The following is a 17,510-nucleotide window of genomic DNA, read 5'->3' as shown; positions in this document are numbered from 1 at the left end:
GTCACGCTGAATTAAGGGAATGAACAATTTTAAAAGGGATGAGAGCATTTTTCTTTACTTTTTCAAATGTTGCAACACTACTAGTATATATCTATATTTTACATGCATTTTATACATGGAAAAAATATTGGGCTCCAAAATTTTGGAAGCTCACATCTATAGAGCTGTTTGCACCTCCATCAAGACAGCTCTGAAAAGATATAATTAAGGATGTCGGATAGATTAAAAACTAATTAGAAAATCAGACGTAACCTAAAAAATAGTTAAGGGACAAAGATACAATTAAGCAATATTATAAAAAGAAAAAACTATAAGCCATTTACAAAACGATTTTGGAAAAAAAAAATGCGTTTTGACAAAGTTGCAACAATCTTTTCACTCCCTCTAAAATTTTATAAGGCACATAGTGTAACAATATTATTTTTTTGAAGGATGGTCTAAAAGTATTTGTTTTTCTAAAAAAAAAACTGGCTGACCATTTTCTTATATATTTAATTGAATTTGTTTAATTTGATTTTATTTAACTTGAAATTTTTTACGGGGCCAACCTTAGGCTTAGGCCGGGGGTGTGGCGGCCAGGGTCATAGGGTCCCATTTTTTTTTTATGAAGGAGTGTATATAGCAATACTTTGGTTTAAGGAGGTATATATTATAGCAAAGAGGGCCCAAACATTTACCATAGTTTAGTCCATCTACCGTTTCACCCTTTTTTACAACACATCAACATTTCATTTTCACACCCCCAACTCAACGCTTTCATCTTTATCCCCAAACATTTCATTAGTTAAAACGTAAAACTTAGAAGTAAAACGTAAATCACAAAAACAACTTGCAAAACACAAAATATCTACTCCTTCCCATAGACCAAGTTTGTTTTTTATTTTGAGGATGTTTTTTGGTGATTCTGATTGAAGCTAACCTAAATTTGTATTCAGATTTCATAATATAATATAACGAGTTTCATCATAAAAGTTTCATGTTTGTGACGTCACATTTGGTTTTGTGTGATTTTTAACAAGTAACGTATCATATTCTATTGACAAATATGATAAAAGATTTTTATGTTAATGGATATGAGGGAAGTGTAAATCAATTAAATTATCAAATCAGATAATGAAACTTATACAATATTTAGTGGACAAAATACTATTTTTTTTCGTATTTTAAACTACTTTCACCTGAGACAAAAAGTTGCGTTGTGGTTTAGTGAGAGACAAGACTTTCACCCCCTTTAACCAGATTAGGACTGTCACCACTTCTTCCTTTATCATGTGGTTCCGGTGACAATTGTTGTTCCGTCAAAGATGACTGATTGGTAGCAAACGGAAAACTAAGATCACCAAACCCTATAAGATTTTTTTTGGAGATACTAAATTTGTTAGACTATCCCCTCCTTGTTACGAAGCTTTGTTATTTGAGTGAAAAGGGAATTTTTATGGTGTTTGTGCTTTATCAACTATATTAACAAAAAACCTTTTTGAGACCCGTATTTTTCAACTTGAATGTAATTTCAATTATAAGTTATACTTCGTTGCTCAAGAGCACTTGAATAAGATAGTAAGAATTCTCGTTCAGTTTACTAGAGGTACGAGTTCAAATCAAACTCTAGGAATACGACAATCTCTTAAAGGAGAGCTTTGTCATCCATTGTGGCTTACTTATTTATTTTTTGTTAAATGAGAAAAGGAAAAGAAAAAAAAAGGAAAAAAAGGATTAACATCCTTACAAAGGACGTCCAAGAGCATAAAGTAGCAAAACTGATGACAAATTAAAATGAGGTTCCTAAAGCACAATTAGATGATCTAAGTTAATAGCTCCCAGCATTGTTAACATCTGCACAAACATTTCATTTGTGAAACGTGTGATGAACAAATACGGTCCTTTTGCATGAAATCTCTATTTCATTTAACATAATGATGGAATTGATACGTTCTCTTTCTAACAAGTTGAACCACATACAAGAATTATAAAACATGCATTACTTTCCTCAATCCAATTTGCATTTATAGGATAAAATTAAGATTTCAGTCTTTGATATTTGTCGATATTTATTGATATTTAAATAAATAGTAAATAATTATATTTATGTTGTAAATATATTTTACTTATATGCTCCATCTTGTGGGAGAGTGTTGATATTTAAATAAATAATTATACTTAGGATAGAATATTACGTAGAATATTCATTTTATATAATATTTTCATTTCGTAGTGCTATTCAAACACACGATTTTCATCATACGTCTCTCTTTTCTCTCTTATTCAACAATATCAATAGTGTTATGAACTTACTCTATTATGATTAATCTTTGCATTTGCATGAAAATGATACCGATTCACATAAAAAAAAACCATAGTTGATAATTTATATTCATAATAATTTTTTACTAATGATAAATAAATTATAATTTTTCCCCTTCTTAAAAAAAAACAATTACTCCCTCCGTTTCAAAATGAGTGTCGCTTTAGCCAAAAAAAATTGTTTCAAAATGAGTGTCGCTTTCAGTTTCCAATGCAATAATAACTTTTTCTTTTCAATTGTACCCTCCAATTAATACTCTGCACACTACTTCCAAAGTATTACTTTTAAAACTAACCAATAGTTAATAAGGATAATTTGGTAAAATAACCATTCTCTTTCTCTTAATCATTGCATTTTTTAATATGTGTGTAAACACCTAAAACGACACTCATTTTGAAACGGAGGGAGTATAATTTTTCCCCAAATACAAAATTCACAATAGTTTGAACCATAGTTGTCAATAGCGCCGCGCCGCCCGCTTCGCGCCCGAGATAGCGTTTTTTTTGGCTTCTCCGCGTTGAACTATGCCGGTGCATGTCAGATGGCCGGTGCGGTCAAAAGCGGCCGCTATTAGCCGGTGCGGTGCGGTCTGGGAGCGGTCAGTAGCGCCGCTCCAGAAATAGAAGCAAAAAAAGCAAAAAAATAGATGAAGAAAAGGAAGAAAGATAGATGAAGAAGACAAAATGGTGGAAGGGAAGAAAGACAAATGAAGAAGGTGGCTGGCGGCTGCATAAAAAACTAGGGTTGTATAATAATATGACCCACTTTCATAGTATCTTATTGGGCTGGGCCTATTGGGTCTTATTTTTTTTCATTTTCATTTCAGTTTTTTATCTAAATACACCCATGCATTCTTCTTTTTTGATCTTTATTTTATAAACAAAATGTACACAATGGTATTAACATTAGATATTATTTAACATTATGAATATTTTCAGACATATTTCGTAAATTAATTAGTTTTTTAATTTAACATTATGAATGTTGTATTATTTATTAATAATAGATCAATAATGGTTATAAAAACTAATAGACCACTACTTGAGCAATAAAATAATAGTAGTAATATATGGTATTTTAGTATTTTCATGAATTTTGAGTGATGTTTAAGGTGTTTTAGTATTTTTTTTCTAACATTATAGTATTTTAATATTAAATATATTAATGTCCGCGTCATCAAATATCGCCCGCTTCGCTCCCGCATCCCGCGCCGCGTCAATTTTTGGGGTGGCCGCGCCGCGCCGCATTTCCGCTTTGACAACTATGGTTTGAACCATAATCCAGCTCACACTTGGCATGATTGCAACCTGCCTTTTTGATTGGTTATGATGATAATTGATAACTTTAGACATTTTTATATTTACTTGTCGGTCACGTTTTCACATACAACGTGAACTACACACTCAGCATCCACAGCCTTCATAATCGAACCATTCAATTCCCACCCGTCCGTGTCATCCACGCTCAATAACCTCGAGTATCAAAACACTCCACATATTAAATTTGGTCCCGCAATCACCATTCGTGGCAAAGCACTACAGGTCCTCTAAATAAAGATAACGAGAGAGCCAGTATGGTCTCGTGTTTATGGGTCCCACCACAATTAACGGATGGATACGATCCACTAGAATATTCACAACCGTTGGATCTTAAGTAAACTCCAAAAACCTAATTAAAAAAATGGCTAAAGGGTACTTTTCCCCCTAACTTTCAAAATGTTGCGATTTTGGCCCCCCATGTATGAAAACCACAATTTTGGCCCCCTATGTTTAGGAAAATATGCTCTTTTAACCCCCTAACATAAGGGAAATATGTTTTTTTAACCCTTATCTTTTAAAAATGTTGCGATTTTGGCCCCTTATCTTTTCGAAATATTCCCTTTTTTTGGACACGTGTCGCCTTCTCAGCAGTTTTCAAAGTTAGGGGGCCAAAATTGTGGTTTTCATACATGGGGGGCCAAAATCGCAACATTTTGAAAGTTAGGGGGGAAAAGTACCCTTTAGCCTAAAAAAATAAAAGTTTCGTACTGTATTTGATTTGATTGATATATATGAGTGCGATAATAGAGTGCAAAGCGAGGGAAGAAGGATAGGAAGGAAATTTGTGTGAAAATCTCTCTCTCTTTTTCTCTCTCTCGTTTTTTCGAAGAGAGAAATCGTAGATCTGAATTTTTACTTTATTTTTAATTTTAATTTTAATCAATAATCGTAATCAGAATAATTTAGTTTGAGAAAAAACAATGGGATTGTGGGAAGCTTTTCTGAACTGGTTACGCAGGTACGATTTTTTTGTTCAATCGTCATTGTTTATTTTTTGTTGAATAGGTTCTGGTCGTTTTGTTTTCGTGAATTTGTTTGTAATAATTTGGTGACTTTCATGATTTCGTTTACACCTTTGATATGATTTGTAAATCAATTGGTTTTCAATTCAATTATCCGAAACTTTGATATTAGCAGTGTGGACGTATTAGGGTGAGTTTGGGTAATCAGCTTAATTAAGGGCTTATTTAATTGTTTATGTATAAACCATTTCTATAATCAAAGAGGGAATGCGGTCAAACTGTATTTATGTAGGTCATAAGTTGTTTTGATAAGCTATCACTGCGAACATATTGAAATAAGCTGAGAACATCTCAAAAGCACTTATTTAAGTGCTAATGTCATAATTAAGCCTAAATAAGCTCTTCCAAGTGCACCCTTAGGGATAAAAATCATTTTTTTCTTCATAAAAAGCCTTTGATTGCATTAATCTGCTTTCCCTTTTCACAAAGCACTTAATTTCAGTTTTAGGTTGTCTTTGGAAGTTGAATTTTATATTTATGATTATGCCTATATGCATGCCCTGTGCTAAGTGGATCACTTTCTTCAAAATGCATGAGCTTATTAGGTTTTAAATTTGATGTGATTGCAGCCTTTTCTTCAAGCAGGAGATGGAGTTATCTCTTATAGGGCTTCAGAATGCTGGAAAGACTTCCCTTGTAAATGTTGTTGCTGTAAGTACAATAATCATATTGATTTTCTATTCTTTTTGTTTAATTTATACTTTGAGTCTGCTTTACTAACTGAATTTATTTATATTGCTTTTAGACCGGTGGATACAGCGAGGACATGATTCCTACAGTAAGTTATGCTTCACGAAATGCTTTTAGTTATTGCTTCCTATTCTATTTGTTTGTGTTAGTCTGTTAGGGTATTAGCAAATGGGGCAGTAGTAAGGAGGGAAGGATTTGAAGGTGTGTATACGAGAAGTAAGAGTAGTGGAAAGGAATCCAGATAGTTAATACATACGTGGGTGTTTTTAGAAAAAAGTTTGTTATTGTGGTTGTCAGGACTTAGGATGATTAGAAGGATTCATTAGGGTACAGTTCTAAGTGACAGGATAATAAGCTATACGATAAATAGGAATCAGGAAGGACAAAAAGGGCTGCAAGAGAAAATAATAATGAAACGTTCCTGCTGTGTAACAAGGGAAATCTCCCTCAGTTGGTTGTCTTGAACTTGTCTCTTCAATGAATAATGCAAAGGAATTTCTTCATTTGCTATCTACCTTCATCCAATTTTTATTACTCCCTCGGCTTCACAATTAGTGGTTCAGTTTTCCTGAGCTGAAGACACTGGATAACATGGAGGCACTAATTGATGCACTTGAACCATCAATGGAAGTAGTCAGTGTCGCAGAGGTGGCTAACAGCATAACACCGGATTAACACTTGGCAGACTTTTGATGGAGTATGACGACCAACGGTAGAATATTAGCTTCAAGCAGCTTATGGCACATTAGAAGGAAAAAATTGGGCTGGTTTTGGAAGATCATGATGAAACCATCGGCAACTCTTAAGGATGGATCAATTGCCACTTGAGGACAAGGATGGCAGATGGAGGGGAATGGGAATGGTCAGGGATCTCTGAGCGGCAATGGTGAAGCTAGGTTTTGGCTAAAAAAGTGGAATTGCTCACCTCTAACAAGGTGGTAGATTGACTATTAAATAGGGAAGAGGTTAAGGAGATGCAGACCATCTCTTGATCTTATATCCAGTATCACTGATTGGTTGACTGAGGAGTTCAGGAAGATAAGACCTTGAGAAAAACTCTGGATGACTTCCAGAAGGACCCTAATTCTCATTTCCGCTATACTAATGAGTAGGGGAACTTGCACTACAAGGGTAGGATGGTGCTAACAGCCTCTTGTGCTTGGATTCCCAAATCCCATTTTTGAACACATCAGTTTATAGGAACTACAAATGGTTGGCACATTTGGTGCAGTGGTTAGGGGTGAAAGGAGCCATTACTAATTACTGTGCTAGCTGCCATACTCGTCAGTGCATTAAGTATAAAGATGCGTCTCCTGCAAGCTTGCTACCTCTTCCTATTCCTAAAGCTATTTGCAAAGATCTCAGTTTGGACTTCATTAAGGTTGTTGAGGTCCAACGATATGATACCATACTGGTGGTTGACTGGTTGTTTACAGGTTAAGTATTGCTGTTTCATTGCATTAAAATGCTCCTATTTGGAAAGAGTTGTGGCATATATTTTTGCGTGAGAATTAGTTAGGTTACTTGGGATCCTATTTCTATCGTTATAACTGACGGAGCACTACGTTCATGAGCATGAGCAAATTCTGGCAGGAGAGATTTTCAATACATACAGGGAACTGCATTGACTCTGATGAGCAGGCAGGACTGTTGAATCAGACATTGGAGACACATTTGCTATATTTCACTTCAGAGCAGCAAAGGGTTTGAAATTTTTTCCTTACTTGGGCAGAGTGTCTGTATAATACCAATTTTCACGGGACAGCAGGTTGTACACCATTCAAGGTGGTTTATGTGGTTGCACACCTGCAGAAGTTTGTGGTTGCATGAGACTTGATATACAGAAATGAAGGTTTACATCAACTTAAACATCATTTGGCAGGGTAACAAGAGCTTATGAAGCACTATCCAGACCAGCATACGAAACCTGCTAGCATCCAAGGCCATTGTCCATTGTGTATACAAGGGATAGGACATACGAGTGGCAGGTGCTCCCCAAATATGTAGCATGATGTTATGGGCCTTATCAGGTTATCAAACAAATAGGTTCTGTTGCATTCAAACTGTAGCTACCTGAGCAGCATCAAATTCACCTTATTGCATGTATTTTATCTGAGGAAGGTCTTGGGGCACCAGGAGGTGGGAGCAGTGTTATCTACTGACATCAAGAGGAAGCACCACATTCTGCACTGCATTGGCTGCTAGATTTGTCAGTATAGATGATGGTCTGATCTGATTATAATAGAACAGGTTTTGGTCTGATCTGATTATAATAGACCAGGTTTCGGTGTAGATATTCTACAGGGTTAATGTTAGTGACAGGCAGTGGCAGCAGTCAGAAGGGGGAAGGTTTTGAAGGTGCATACAAGAAGGTAGAGGTTGCTGGAAGGAGTTCAATTATTTGATACAGATGGGAGGAACGGTAGTTCAGTGTTAAATAACGGTTATGGCGGTGCTATAGCAATGTATCATAGCGGTGTTTGAATCAATTGCTATTGTTCCACAATATGATATTTGGTACTATTGTCAAATAATGGGTATAGCAGCGCTGACATTCTTTTTCAACAAACCACCATTTTCTGCAGTCCGTGATTGATAACAATTAACTACTTAAGCAGTTTTTTTAGCAGTTAGAAGGATCAGTTTGATTAATTAAGGTACAAAGTCATAGTTGCAAGATGGTACTGTATAGATTAGGATCTAAGTAGGATTCGAGAACAGAAACGGATCCCGTTAAAAAAAATACAGAAAGTAGTTCTGCTGTGTAATAAGGAAATTTTCCCTTTGAAGTACATATTGACTTTGTCACTTCAATCAATAGTACAGAAGTTTCTTCTTAATTTGCTATTTGTTTTCATCCTAATTTTTATTATTCACTTGGGTTTGTAACAGTTTGATTTATGAAGTTTTCTATCTCTCAAGGGCAATATTTCTGATCAATCTGTTCTTATCTGATTGCAGGTGGGATTCAATATGAGGAAAGTAACAAAAGGCAATGTTACAATAAAGTTATGGGATCTTGGGGGGCAACCTAGGTTCCGTAGCATGTGGGAACGTTACTGTCGTGCGGTTTCCGCTATTGTGTATGAAACAAACTTCTTATCTTCTGGCTTTAAAGATGTCTGTCTCTGTGTGTGTGTGTGTGTTTCCCATAGGAGCATTGGTATATGCGTACAATGATACGTTTATTGATGCAGATTTAACTGATAAATTTATGTTCTTACTTGTGTTTATAATCAGCTTATATGTGTAAAATGTTGTCTACGTGTTTGATATATTGCCTAGCAATCGACTGAGGTGGTGCCTAAAGCCTTAATATTATTCTTGCTGATTGAACTGTGCAGTTGTTTATTTTAGTTTTTGTTGGGGTTCCATCACTACCAGATTTTACCTTGTTTATTTACAACCAATTGTTGAGTTATTCTTTTTTATGCATGAACCCGAACATAGTTATGCTCAACTACTGGTTTTTTAGGTGCCTGCTGAGTAAAGAGCCTTTCCTGGTGTTTTTATATGTTGAAAAATACTTTGCCTATATGAAAAAGCGTAGAGAAATTTGCCTGTACAAATCGATTTCGTTAATGCCTTCTTTGAGCGTTGTCTTTGTCGGGCAAGGAGTGAGTATATAGCTTCTTGAAACTTTGTGCGCGAACTTGATTATCTCACAACATGTGGTTCAAAGTTTAAGCAGTTAAAACTTTCACTCTGTGCTTTGTTGCCGCTCAATTCTGAAAAGTCTTGATTGGTTTTAGTTCACTTCAAAGCAAATTTCACCTTTTTTCTGTTGAAAATTGGGATGCTGCCAAGGATTCTCTGCCTCTTAGATCTATTGTATTTGTCTTTTGGATCATATGCTCAAATATCTATTCATCGATGCATTTTTTCTCTTTAGCTGGTAATCATTATCTGAATTCGTGAAACTTGGCAATTTTCTTAATCTGATCTTTCCTGCAGTTATGTTGTTGATGCTGCTGATCCAGATAACCTTAGCATATCAAGAAGTGAACTTCATGATTTGCTGAGCAAGCCATCATTGAGTGGTATCCCTTTATTGGTGTTGGGAAACAAGATTGACAAGGCAGGGGCTCTGTCTAAACAAGCTTTGACCGACCAAATGTAAGATACGCGTCCCTTTTATTCTGGCTGTTAAGAGCAATAACGGATTAAAGTGGTCCTAGGAAGTTAATGAATAAAATTAGCATTTGATTATTATTTCCTCCTTCAATTTTGTATTCTTTTTTATCTGTTTGGTTCTAAGTGCTCTCTGGTGGTGCAGGGATCTGAAATCAATTACTGATAGAGAAGTTTGTTGCTTCATGATCTCGTGCAAAAACTCAACCAACATCGACTCTGTTATTGACTGGCTTGTGAAGCATTCCAAATCAAAGAGCTAAGAAACTGCTTTGTGCTTTGAACTTTGATGTAATTTTGTGGGGACTCAATTCTGGATTTAGTAGTGGCATTTGCATGTCTAACTCTGAGATTGGTTTATCCTTTCCCTTTCCTGAGGTGCTTAGTAATGATTAGTCTTGTATGATTGGGAATTAAACGGGATAAAATACATGTCAAGGGTTACTTTGAGTAAATTTTATTGTGTATTATCGGTGTAGCTATATCATTAAAAGTTCACAGAATTTCTTTTGTGAGAGGAATTGATGGTTTTGTCATTGTAAATTGATACCTGTTTCTTTCAAATGACCAGCAATGTGTGGCCTTAAATTAATCCCACCAGTCAGCCGAACACGCATTATTTAGCTTGTCTGTCATTTCCCCCTTTATCCCAGGTTGTAGGCAAAAGGAAAGTTTTATTTATTTATTTATTTTTTCAAAAAAAAAATTTAAACAAAAAATAATCATTTAATAGCCACCTTGATTAGAAAATAAATTCATATTTAAAATAGATTTAATTGATACACACATATATTGTTGGTGAGTAAAGAGTTTCGTACAATTAACTACAATTCATTTGATACCTGTTTTTCTTACCTCTCAAAAGAATAAATAAAAAGAGGACAGTTTTTTAATGGCACAGATCTGTAGCAATGGATAAAAATTAACTTTAAATCTGATTTTGGTTGGAATATTAACACTTGTTGGAAGGATTATTGGACAACAACGTGTAATCGTGACTGTGGACTTGGCGTAATAAAGGAATTATATGATAAGAGTGGGAAAATACTTGGGTGACATAATGTCACCGTGACATTAAATCTGGGTCACACAAATGTGTTGTGTTGTGTGGCCCAGATGTGTTGTATGTGTTGTGTGGCCCAGATGTTGTGTGGCAATGTGTGTTGTGTGGCCCAGATTTAATGTCACGGTGACATTATGTAACCCAAGTGCTTCCCGAGTTTTAGCCTGGACACCATATTTCAGGATTATCAATCAATGTCAACATCCAAAGTGATTGAGGGTGGAGCAAGTTAAATACGGATGGTGCTTGTAAGGAGGGGAAGAGAGGACGTATTATCAGAGGAAGTGATGGTGAGTAATTTAGGTGCTTGGCAGAGTTGTGGGGGGTGGTGTGTGCGTGTGTGAGTGGGGGTGGAGGGTAGGTAGAAGAAGGTTTGAGTTCTGCTAGATTTTCGGGTTTTACATCAGTTGAATTGCATGTTGATTCCTTAGTGTTCGGTCAGGTGATCAAGATAGGGAAGCTATTATATTTATAGGGCACTCTATGGGGAGGAAAATTCGGCGATTGCATGAATTGGGTTGGAAGATGAAGATGTGTCAATCTTACCCGGAAGCAAAATCAATGTGCAAATGCTTTAGTAAATTTAAACTGTTCGTTGGATGTCAATCTTAATATTAGACTATTACAGATCTCATTTTAGATATATTTTGACAAGTGTCACTTCTGCAAGCATTCCACCTAATAAACATCACTTCTCAATTGTACCTGTTTTTTGCCGTTTTTAACTAAACACGTGGCAGCACCAAATGACAACGATTTTTTCTCATGGGCTGTTCTCAAGAAGGCCCAACACACACCAGGACACATGTCAACCCATCCAGTAATCAATCACTGTTCACAATACACTTCTCTCTTCACAAACCATCGCTCTCCCCTTTACAGCTTTAAGCATCTTTTTTTATGAGCAGTCCATGTCTCACTCTGTTGTTTGCAGAATTTCTCCCTTTCTTATCACAAAACCCTACCCATTTCTTCTCCTATTCAAAATTCAAATTTCAAATGTACAGCTTCCACCCTCCCTCTCTCTTCTCTACTTTCTTTTTCTTCTTCTTCTTCTTCTTCTTCTTCTTCTTCTTTACAAACTCAATTCAATAGTCCATCTTCAAAGCACTCCTTTCATCCTTCCATCTTTTGTTTCCTAATATTCATCCTTTCCAATTTCAAACTTATGGTTTCAGGGACATTTGGTTCGGTCTTGAATTTGGGTGATCTCTAAGAGCATGGCAAGACATGCATTTCTCTGGCAAGATTATAATTGCAGGTTCAAGAGTATATCTGTTGGCCACTAATCTTGCTTTGTTTTCATTTGTTACCGGAGTTTTTGAATTTTTTTATTTGATTCATTGTAGTGCTAATACAAGTTTGTAATTATAATCATTGTTGTTGTTGTAGTTCTGGAACTTAGCAACACCATCAACGGGCTCCATATAAGGCAAGGTTGGAAGCTCTAATCCTCTGTTCTACATGTTTATAATTTTATTTCATTTTTTTTTCAATATTAATTTTTGGTAGGTGATGTAGATTTCTGCTTGCTGAATTGAACCAACCTGGTAGCTAATATTCTATACTCGATATACTAAATAAGGTAAAATATTGAAGTTTTTTAATGATTCTAAACTTAAGCATATCAGGATCAGTGTATATGTGTTAGTCTTTGTATTTGTTGTTCCTTCCATTGATTCCTACTAGATTCACTTTTATACATAATTGCATTTGATGAATATTTTTTTGCAGGAATTAATTAAACCTATAAGACAGAGAGCATATTATTTGCTTATAAGTTATTTCATTTTGACTTAATTTTTTTCCTATAACCATTATTGGAAATAGATTGGTTGGTTCCCATACAAATCAAAAAACATAATAACAGTAGCAATTTGAATTTGAATTGATGACATTCTCTAATTTATTAACTTTCTGTTGTTGTAATGATGATTCAAGACGATTATAGTGATGATTAAGCTTTCATGGGTTCTTTATTTGTTTGATTAGATTCTGCTACCAATCCCATTGATGCTATGTTGCTTTCTACTTTTCAGGTAGTTGACACCAATCCAACCAAAGGTATTTTTCCTCTAATCAATAGTGATACTTCTATTTTATTTTGGGCTCTATTCTAACTTAGTTTAGATTCTTTTTAAAAAATCATTTTGCTATCACTTTTGCTTAAATATGATTTAATAGTTTTGTTTGGAACTTACATTTTAGTGCATCCAAATGTGAAGTTAAGACAAAAACTTAACATGATTAATTGGGGGTAGGAAGTTATGCATACTTCTTTTCATAATTTAGATGTCTTAGGAATAGACTTTCTGAAAGATGCTTTTTTTTATGCCACTTATAGCATAAATTTTTTTAAAAAGAACCCTCTTTCTACAAAAATAAAATAAAATAATTAACAGGGTTTTTAATCCCATCTGCAATATTCGGTTCTTATTTTCAAAGTAAAACCCAAGATGCTTTGTCGGTCCCCTAAACAAATATGTTTTGTTGTACATATGACCAGTCCCATTCCATCTGCAATATTCTTTTTTTTCAATTAAGCTTTCAAATTCCAATTCACGCCAAAATGTTTTCTCATCTATCTATTTGTGGCTGATAATTTTCACCTTTGTTGGTGAAAATAAAACAGATGGAAATTGTAGCATTGAAGATGCAGAGTCATCTCTTTGTGAAGAGAATTATATTTAATTTAATGCAATAACAATTAGTAAATGAGACAATAACTTTGCTATCAATTACATCTTTTTTTCACACAACCATCATGGATAGTTCATTCCATGCACACAATTATTGTTATTTTTTTCTTGACATCCTATTTTGTTGAAGGCCAGACTTGAAAGATAGGAATGTTCTTTACATTAAATTACATCAAAGCTTGCTACCTGGATCCCTTATAAAGAAATATTTTGTTGTTTTATATAATGTTGTAAAATTTGATGTCTACATATGCTTTTGCTTGCTTTCGAGTACCCGTTTAGCTCCTTTTGTAACTAAATTATTTTTATTGTGGTAATTTGAGGTATCAACTCAGTGTTGGATGTTGAATGTGATTGGTTTGAGATGGATAGAGCCTTCACTGCATGAAAGTCTTGACACCGCAACCGTGTCGCCGAAAAAGTTGCCTTGATCATTGTGTGCTGCTGTTTTTGTTATAAGATATCTTATGAATACTACAGGTATTATACCTAGCCAATCGACTCTTCCCCCTCTTTCACATTTTCAAAATTCAAATCCAAATTGTTTCGTCATATACCATTAGCATCAATTCAATTCAGTTTCATTGTGTGCAAACACATTAGGAAGAATTTGCATTGACACTTGAGAAAATGCCAATGGAAGCTGATGATAAATATCTAATAATGTTGAGTTGTTATCCCTTTATTTTATATTTCCATTTACTTATTCCTTAACTATATTTAGAAGGCAAAACAAAACTTAATTGTTGTTACTTTTGCTTCTTTTTTGAAGTGAAGAGCCTTATTATTGGGTTCATGTTGCAGCACGGACAACTGCCCAATTTTAGCTAGAGGAAAGTGTGTAAATTCAACTATGTTCATGATTTGTTTGCCTTATGAAGGTCCAATATTCGTATAAAGTTTCATCCTTCCCTTTCAAGTAATTTTAACTGAGTTCTACTATATTTGCTCGGAAGACACATGCAATTGATTTATGGTGGGCCGGTTACAGAGAAGAGGAATTAATTGAAACCTTAACCTTACAATATTTTTTAGTGCTCTACAAATCAGTTCAAAGAAGGGGGAACCACGGGACAACATTTGTTTTGATGTGTATATTTAGATTATATCTATAATAATGACGGTGGGTTTTTACTTCATTGGTTTAGAAGTGCTATTCTTCTATTGTGATTGTGCTATTGAGACCTACAATATTTAAATTAAAATCCCTTTTGCTTTTGAGGAAAAAAATACGGGAGTTCTATGATATGTTATCTGATATAATTTTTTTCTTTACCCATTCATATGAATAATATCTCTTTATAATGGTATTAATTAATTAAACATGTTTATCTCTTTGTAATGCATTCAAAAATATGGGGATATTATAGTATAAAAAATTAAATATGAGTTACAAAATTTCTTTGTTGCATTAATGTTAGCCTTTTATAATGTATTTTCATTAATTCAATAGGAAAATATCACATTCCTTAAAATATTATCTGTCAACCGATTATTTGTTGATTCCTTAGAATAATATTTCATTCCTCACCCTAAAATACACGGAGGGCTATAGAATATGTTATCTGGTATAAATATTTTTTTTACCCACTTCCTCAAATAGGCAAACCTCTCAAAATGTTAAAGTGCATTCTCTCTTAGTAGTTAGTTCTCTCTATCATATCCAAATTTTTCTCTCAAAATCTCAAACCCAACCCCTTTCTCTCTTCCTTCACTTTCTTTTCCCTATTTTGTCTTCTTCCTCACCTAGAAACTTTTTTAAAAACATGGGAAGAAAAATCATCCAATCCAATATTGATGTTTTTTTTAATCTTTTTGGTTAAAAAACATGTAATTAGAGACACATGACAAAAATATGAGGGGATGACATGATATAGTATATGCTATTAATTAATAACTCTTTATAAGGTAATATTTAATTAGACTTTTTTTTTTGGGTCAAGTAGCCTTTGTAATGCATTCAAAAACACGGGGAGCGACATGATATAGTATATGGTATAAAAAAATTATTTGTTGCATGAATGATAGCATTTTATATTGTATTTCCGTTAATATCTATATAATTATTTTTAGAGGAATAATACTTATATGATTTTAAATATATACTGAATTTGATATTGGCTATAACAAACAACATATATACTTTTAATTAATTTTCTCTCCGTGCGTTGCACGGGTGTAATCACTAGTATGGTTTAATACGAGTCACGTCCAGCTCAAGCTTAGTTTAGTCTTTTTTGTTAGCTTATCGGTTTGATTAGGGATTGCTACCCCTTGTGCCTATGTCCTCTTCGTTACCAAAAAAAAGTATTTTTGTATAATCAATTAATTGTATTCATGAGAATAATAAACAATTGACTGTGATTATAACTACTAACATACGTGAATTATGTTTTTTTTTTTGTCAAGTATGTTTTTTTTTATCGAATATGTAAATTATATGGTAATATGATTTTTATTTATACTCCCTCCGTTTCAAAATGAGTGTCGTTTGAGGTGTTTACACACATATTAAGAAATGCAATGATTAAAAGAAAGAGAATGGTTATTTTACCAAACTTTCCTTATTAACTATTGGTTAGTTTTAAAAGTAATACTTTGGAAGTAGTGTGCAAAGTATTAATTGGATGGTACAATTGAAAAGAAAAAGTTATTATTGCATTGGAAACTGAAAGTGGCATTCATTTTGAAACAATTTTTTTTTGGCTAAAGCGACACTCATTTTGAAACGGATGGAGTAATACTTTATTAGGGTACAATCAAATCGTCGTCCTATACGTGTGTATACTGATAAGAAACTTACACTATCAATCCTACACATTGTTGTCAAACTTGCAAGTAGATTTGTACGGGTTTACGAGTCTAGAAGGTAAAAACGAATGGAATCGTGCATAAACGTCATTTATGTGTCACTTAGATCTTTTTTAAATGTGAATTTTAATTTTTCATAGACACATACGAGTCGAGTTTACAGATCCCTTTCGAGTCAATGTAGACTCACGAGTCTGACAATCTTGATCCTACACCTTAAAAATTCCTTGCAACTTGGATTCTTCACCAAAAAATTCAATGAAGTCATACAAAACTCGAAAAGAGGCAACATTGGAATGCTAACTTATCCAATAGCATGAACAATCTTAAGGAGCAGAACTTTTGGTAATATTTTTTAAACTAAAACTAGTTACAAACCCGTGCTTCGCACGGGGTGGATTGCTTTTTTCGGATAATTTTGTTGGCAAACGCATATTTGTTAATACGCTTAAAAGTAAACTGATTCGAAATTTAGATATTACATATGCATATAAATATAAAAAACCATGATCCATAACATATCAAATCTTAGATAGGTCTACCAAAAACGAAACCATTGCAAAAAAAAAAATTGTTCCAAAGAAAAAATGAGCAAATGAACGAATATTGCACAAATATTATAAACCTTTATCAAAATATTAATGAAAGTTTGGTTTTCATTGGAACTATTTCACTACAATTTACTCCAGTTACAGTAGCCATTATGAGGGTGTAACATATTCGGGAAGTAGGTCAGATTGTGGCAAACATTGAATAACTTAATTATTAGTACAATATGTGTCTCCCACAATCGAGTTTCTGCCACTATTGTGAGTAGGTGATGATTCAACTTCAATTTCACATCGAGGATTAGAAATTGATTCCACAATCTCTTGGTTTTGGTTGTCAAAGATTCAGCAAGCTCTTTGCGACTTTACCATCATTACTGAATAAGGTAATGTTATGACAGAAGTAAGTTCATAGGAAAACATGGTAGATGTGGTGCTGGAAGGAGAGTCGATCCTTCTTCCCTCTTCATTTTATGTTCTTAGCTTCTTGTGCATGAGTAACAGTATTGATTAAAACATAAACAATGCCTTAAACAGACCAGAATGTAAATCACTAGAATAAATTTAGTCCTATTTGTTGATTTTATCAGCACAGTCTCCTTTCTTGGTCCTAATTGTTGCAACAACCAGTTCTATTTATTTTTCAATGCATCATTTTACCAAATTTTTAATATCTCTGCCCTATATGTTTGTCACTTTACCAACCAAAGACACACTTCATATTTTAAGTTGTGGTATTGCTACACATGTTCTTGACAAATTGATTTTGCATGATTTGTGTGAATGTGTTGTGTGTTGATATATGCTAGTAAAATGTGAATGTGTTCTATGCTAAACATTTTGGGATGACAGAAGCTGTTGAATGTTACTTTAAAAAACTACTTCTCGACAATTTATTTCACAAGCATCTCTTTTCAACTCACGC

General features: G+C 34.0%; 1 protein-coding gene and 1 long non-coding RNA gene across 7 annotated transcripts; both read left to right on the top strand.

The window, feature by feature from the left end:
* The first annotated feature begins 4,458 nt into the window (after nucleotides 1–4,458).
* Nucleotides 4,459–10,007, top strand: LOC146919646 (ADP-ribosylation factor-like protein 8a). The gene is made up of 6 exons (XM_085713068.1): nucleotides 4,459–4,579; nucleotides 5,213–5,294; nucleotides 5,389–5,421; nucleotides 8,295–8,416; nucleotides 9,288–9,449; nucleotides 9,610–10,007. Exons 1-6 carry the CDS (start codon nucleotides 4,542–4,544, stop codon nucleotides 9,725–9,727), a joined length of 555 nt encoding a protein of 184 aa, XP_085569194.1. The 5' UTR covers nucleotides 4,459–4,541; the 3' UTR covers nucleotides 9,728–10,007.
* A 1,128-nt stretch (nucleotides 10,008–11,135) lies between these two features.
* Nucleotides 11,136–14,509, top strand: LOC146919645 (uncharacterized). 6 transcript variants are annotated; one of them, XR_015011565.1, is made up of 7 exons: nucleotides 11,136–11,528; nucleotides 11,706–11,788; nucleotides 11,920–11,964; nucleotides 12,049–12,112; nucleotides 12,567–12,591; nucleotides 13,562–13,706; nucleotides 13,999–14,509. It is a non-coding gene; the product is annotated as an uncharacterized LOC146919645 (long non-coding RNA). The 6 variants fall into 6 exon arrangements; XR_015011566.1 differs by having other exon boundaries at nucleotides 13,550–13,706; XR_015011567.1 differs by having other exon boundaries at nucleotides 12,520–12,591.
* Nucleotides 14,510–17,510: the final 3,001 nt, after the last annotated feature.

This window comes from Medicago sativa, chromosome 5 (genome assembly GCF_051527215.1).
Source record: "Medicago sativa cultivar Bolivia chromosome 5, Bolivia_mono, whole genome shotgun sequence".
Lineage (NCBI taxonomy): Eukaryota > Viridiplantae > Streptophyta > Magnoliopsida > Fabales > Fabaceae > Medicago > Medicago sativa.
This window is presented reverse-complemented; position numbering and strand designations above follow the sequence as displayed.

Coding starts and splice junctions, on each gene's coding strand:
- LOC146919646 (XM_085713068.1), top strand. CDS start 4,542: ATGGGATTGTGGGAAGCTTTTCTGAACTGGTTACGCAG. Junction 5,422..8,294: donor GCGAGGACATGATTCCTACA/GTAAGTTATGCT, acceptor ATCTGATTGCAG/GTGGGATTCAATATGAGGAA. Junction 9,450..9,609: donor CAAGCTTTGACCGACCAAAT/GTAAGATACGCG, acceptor CTGGTGGTGCAG/GGATCTGAAATCAATTACTG.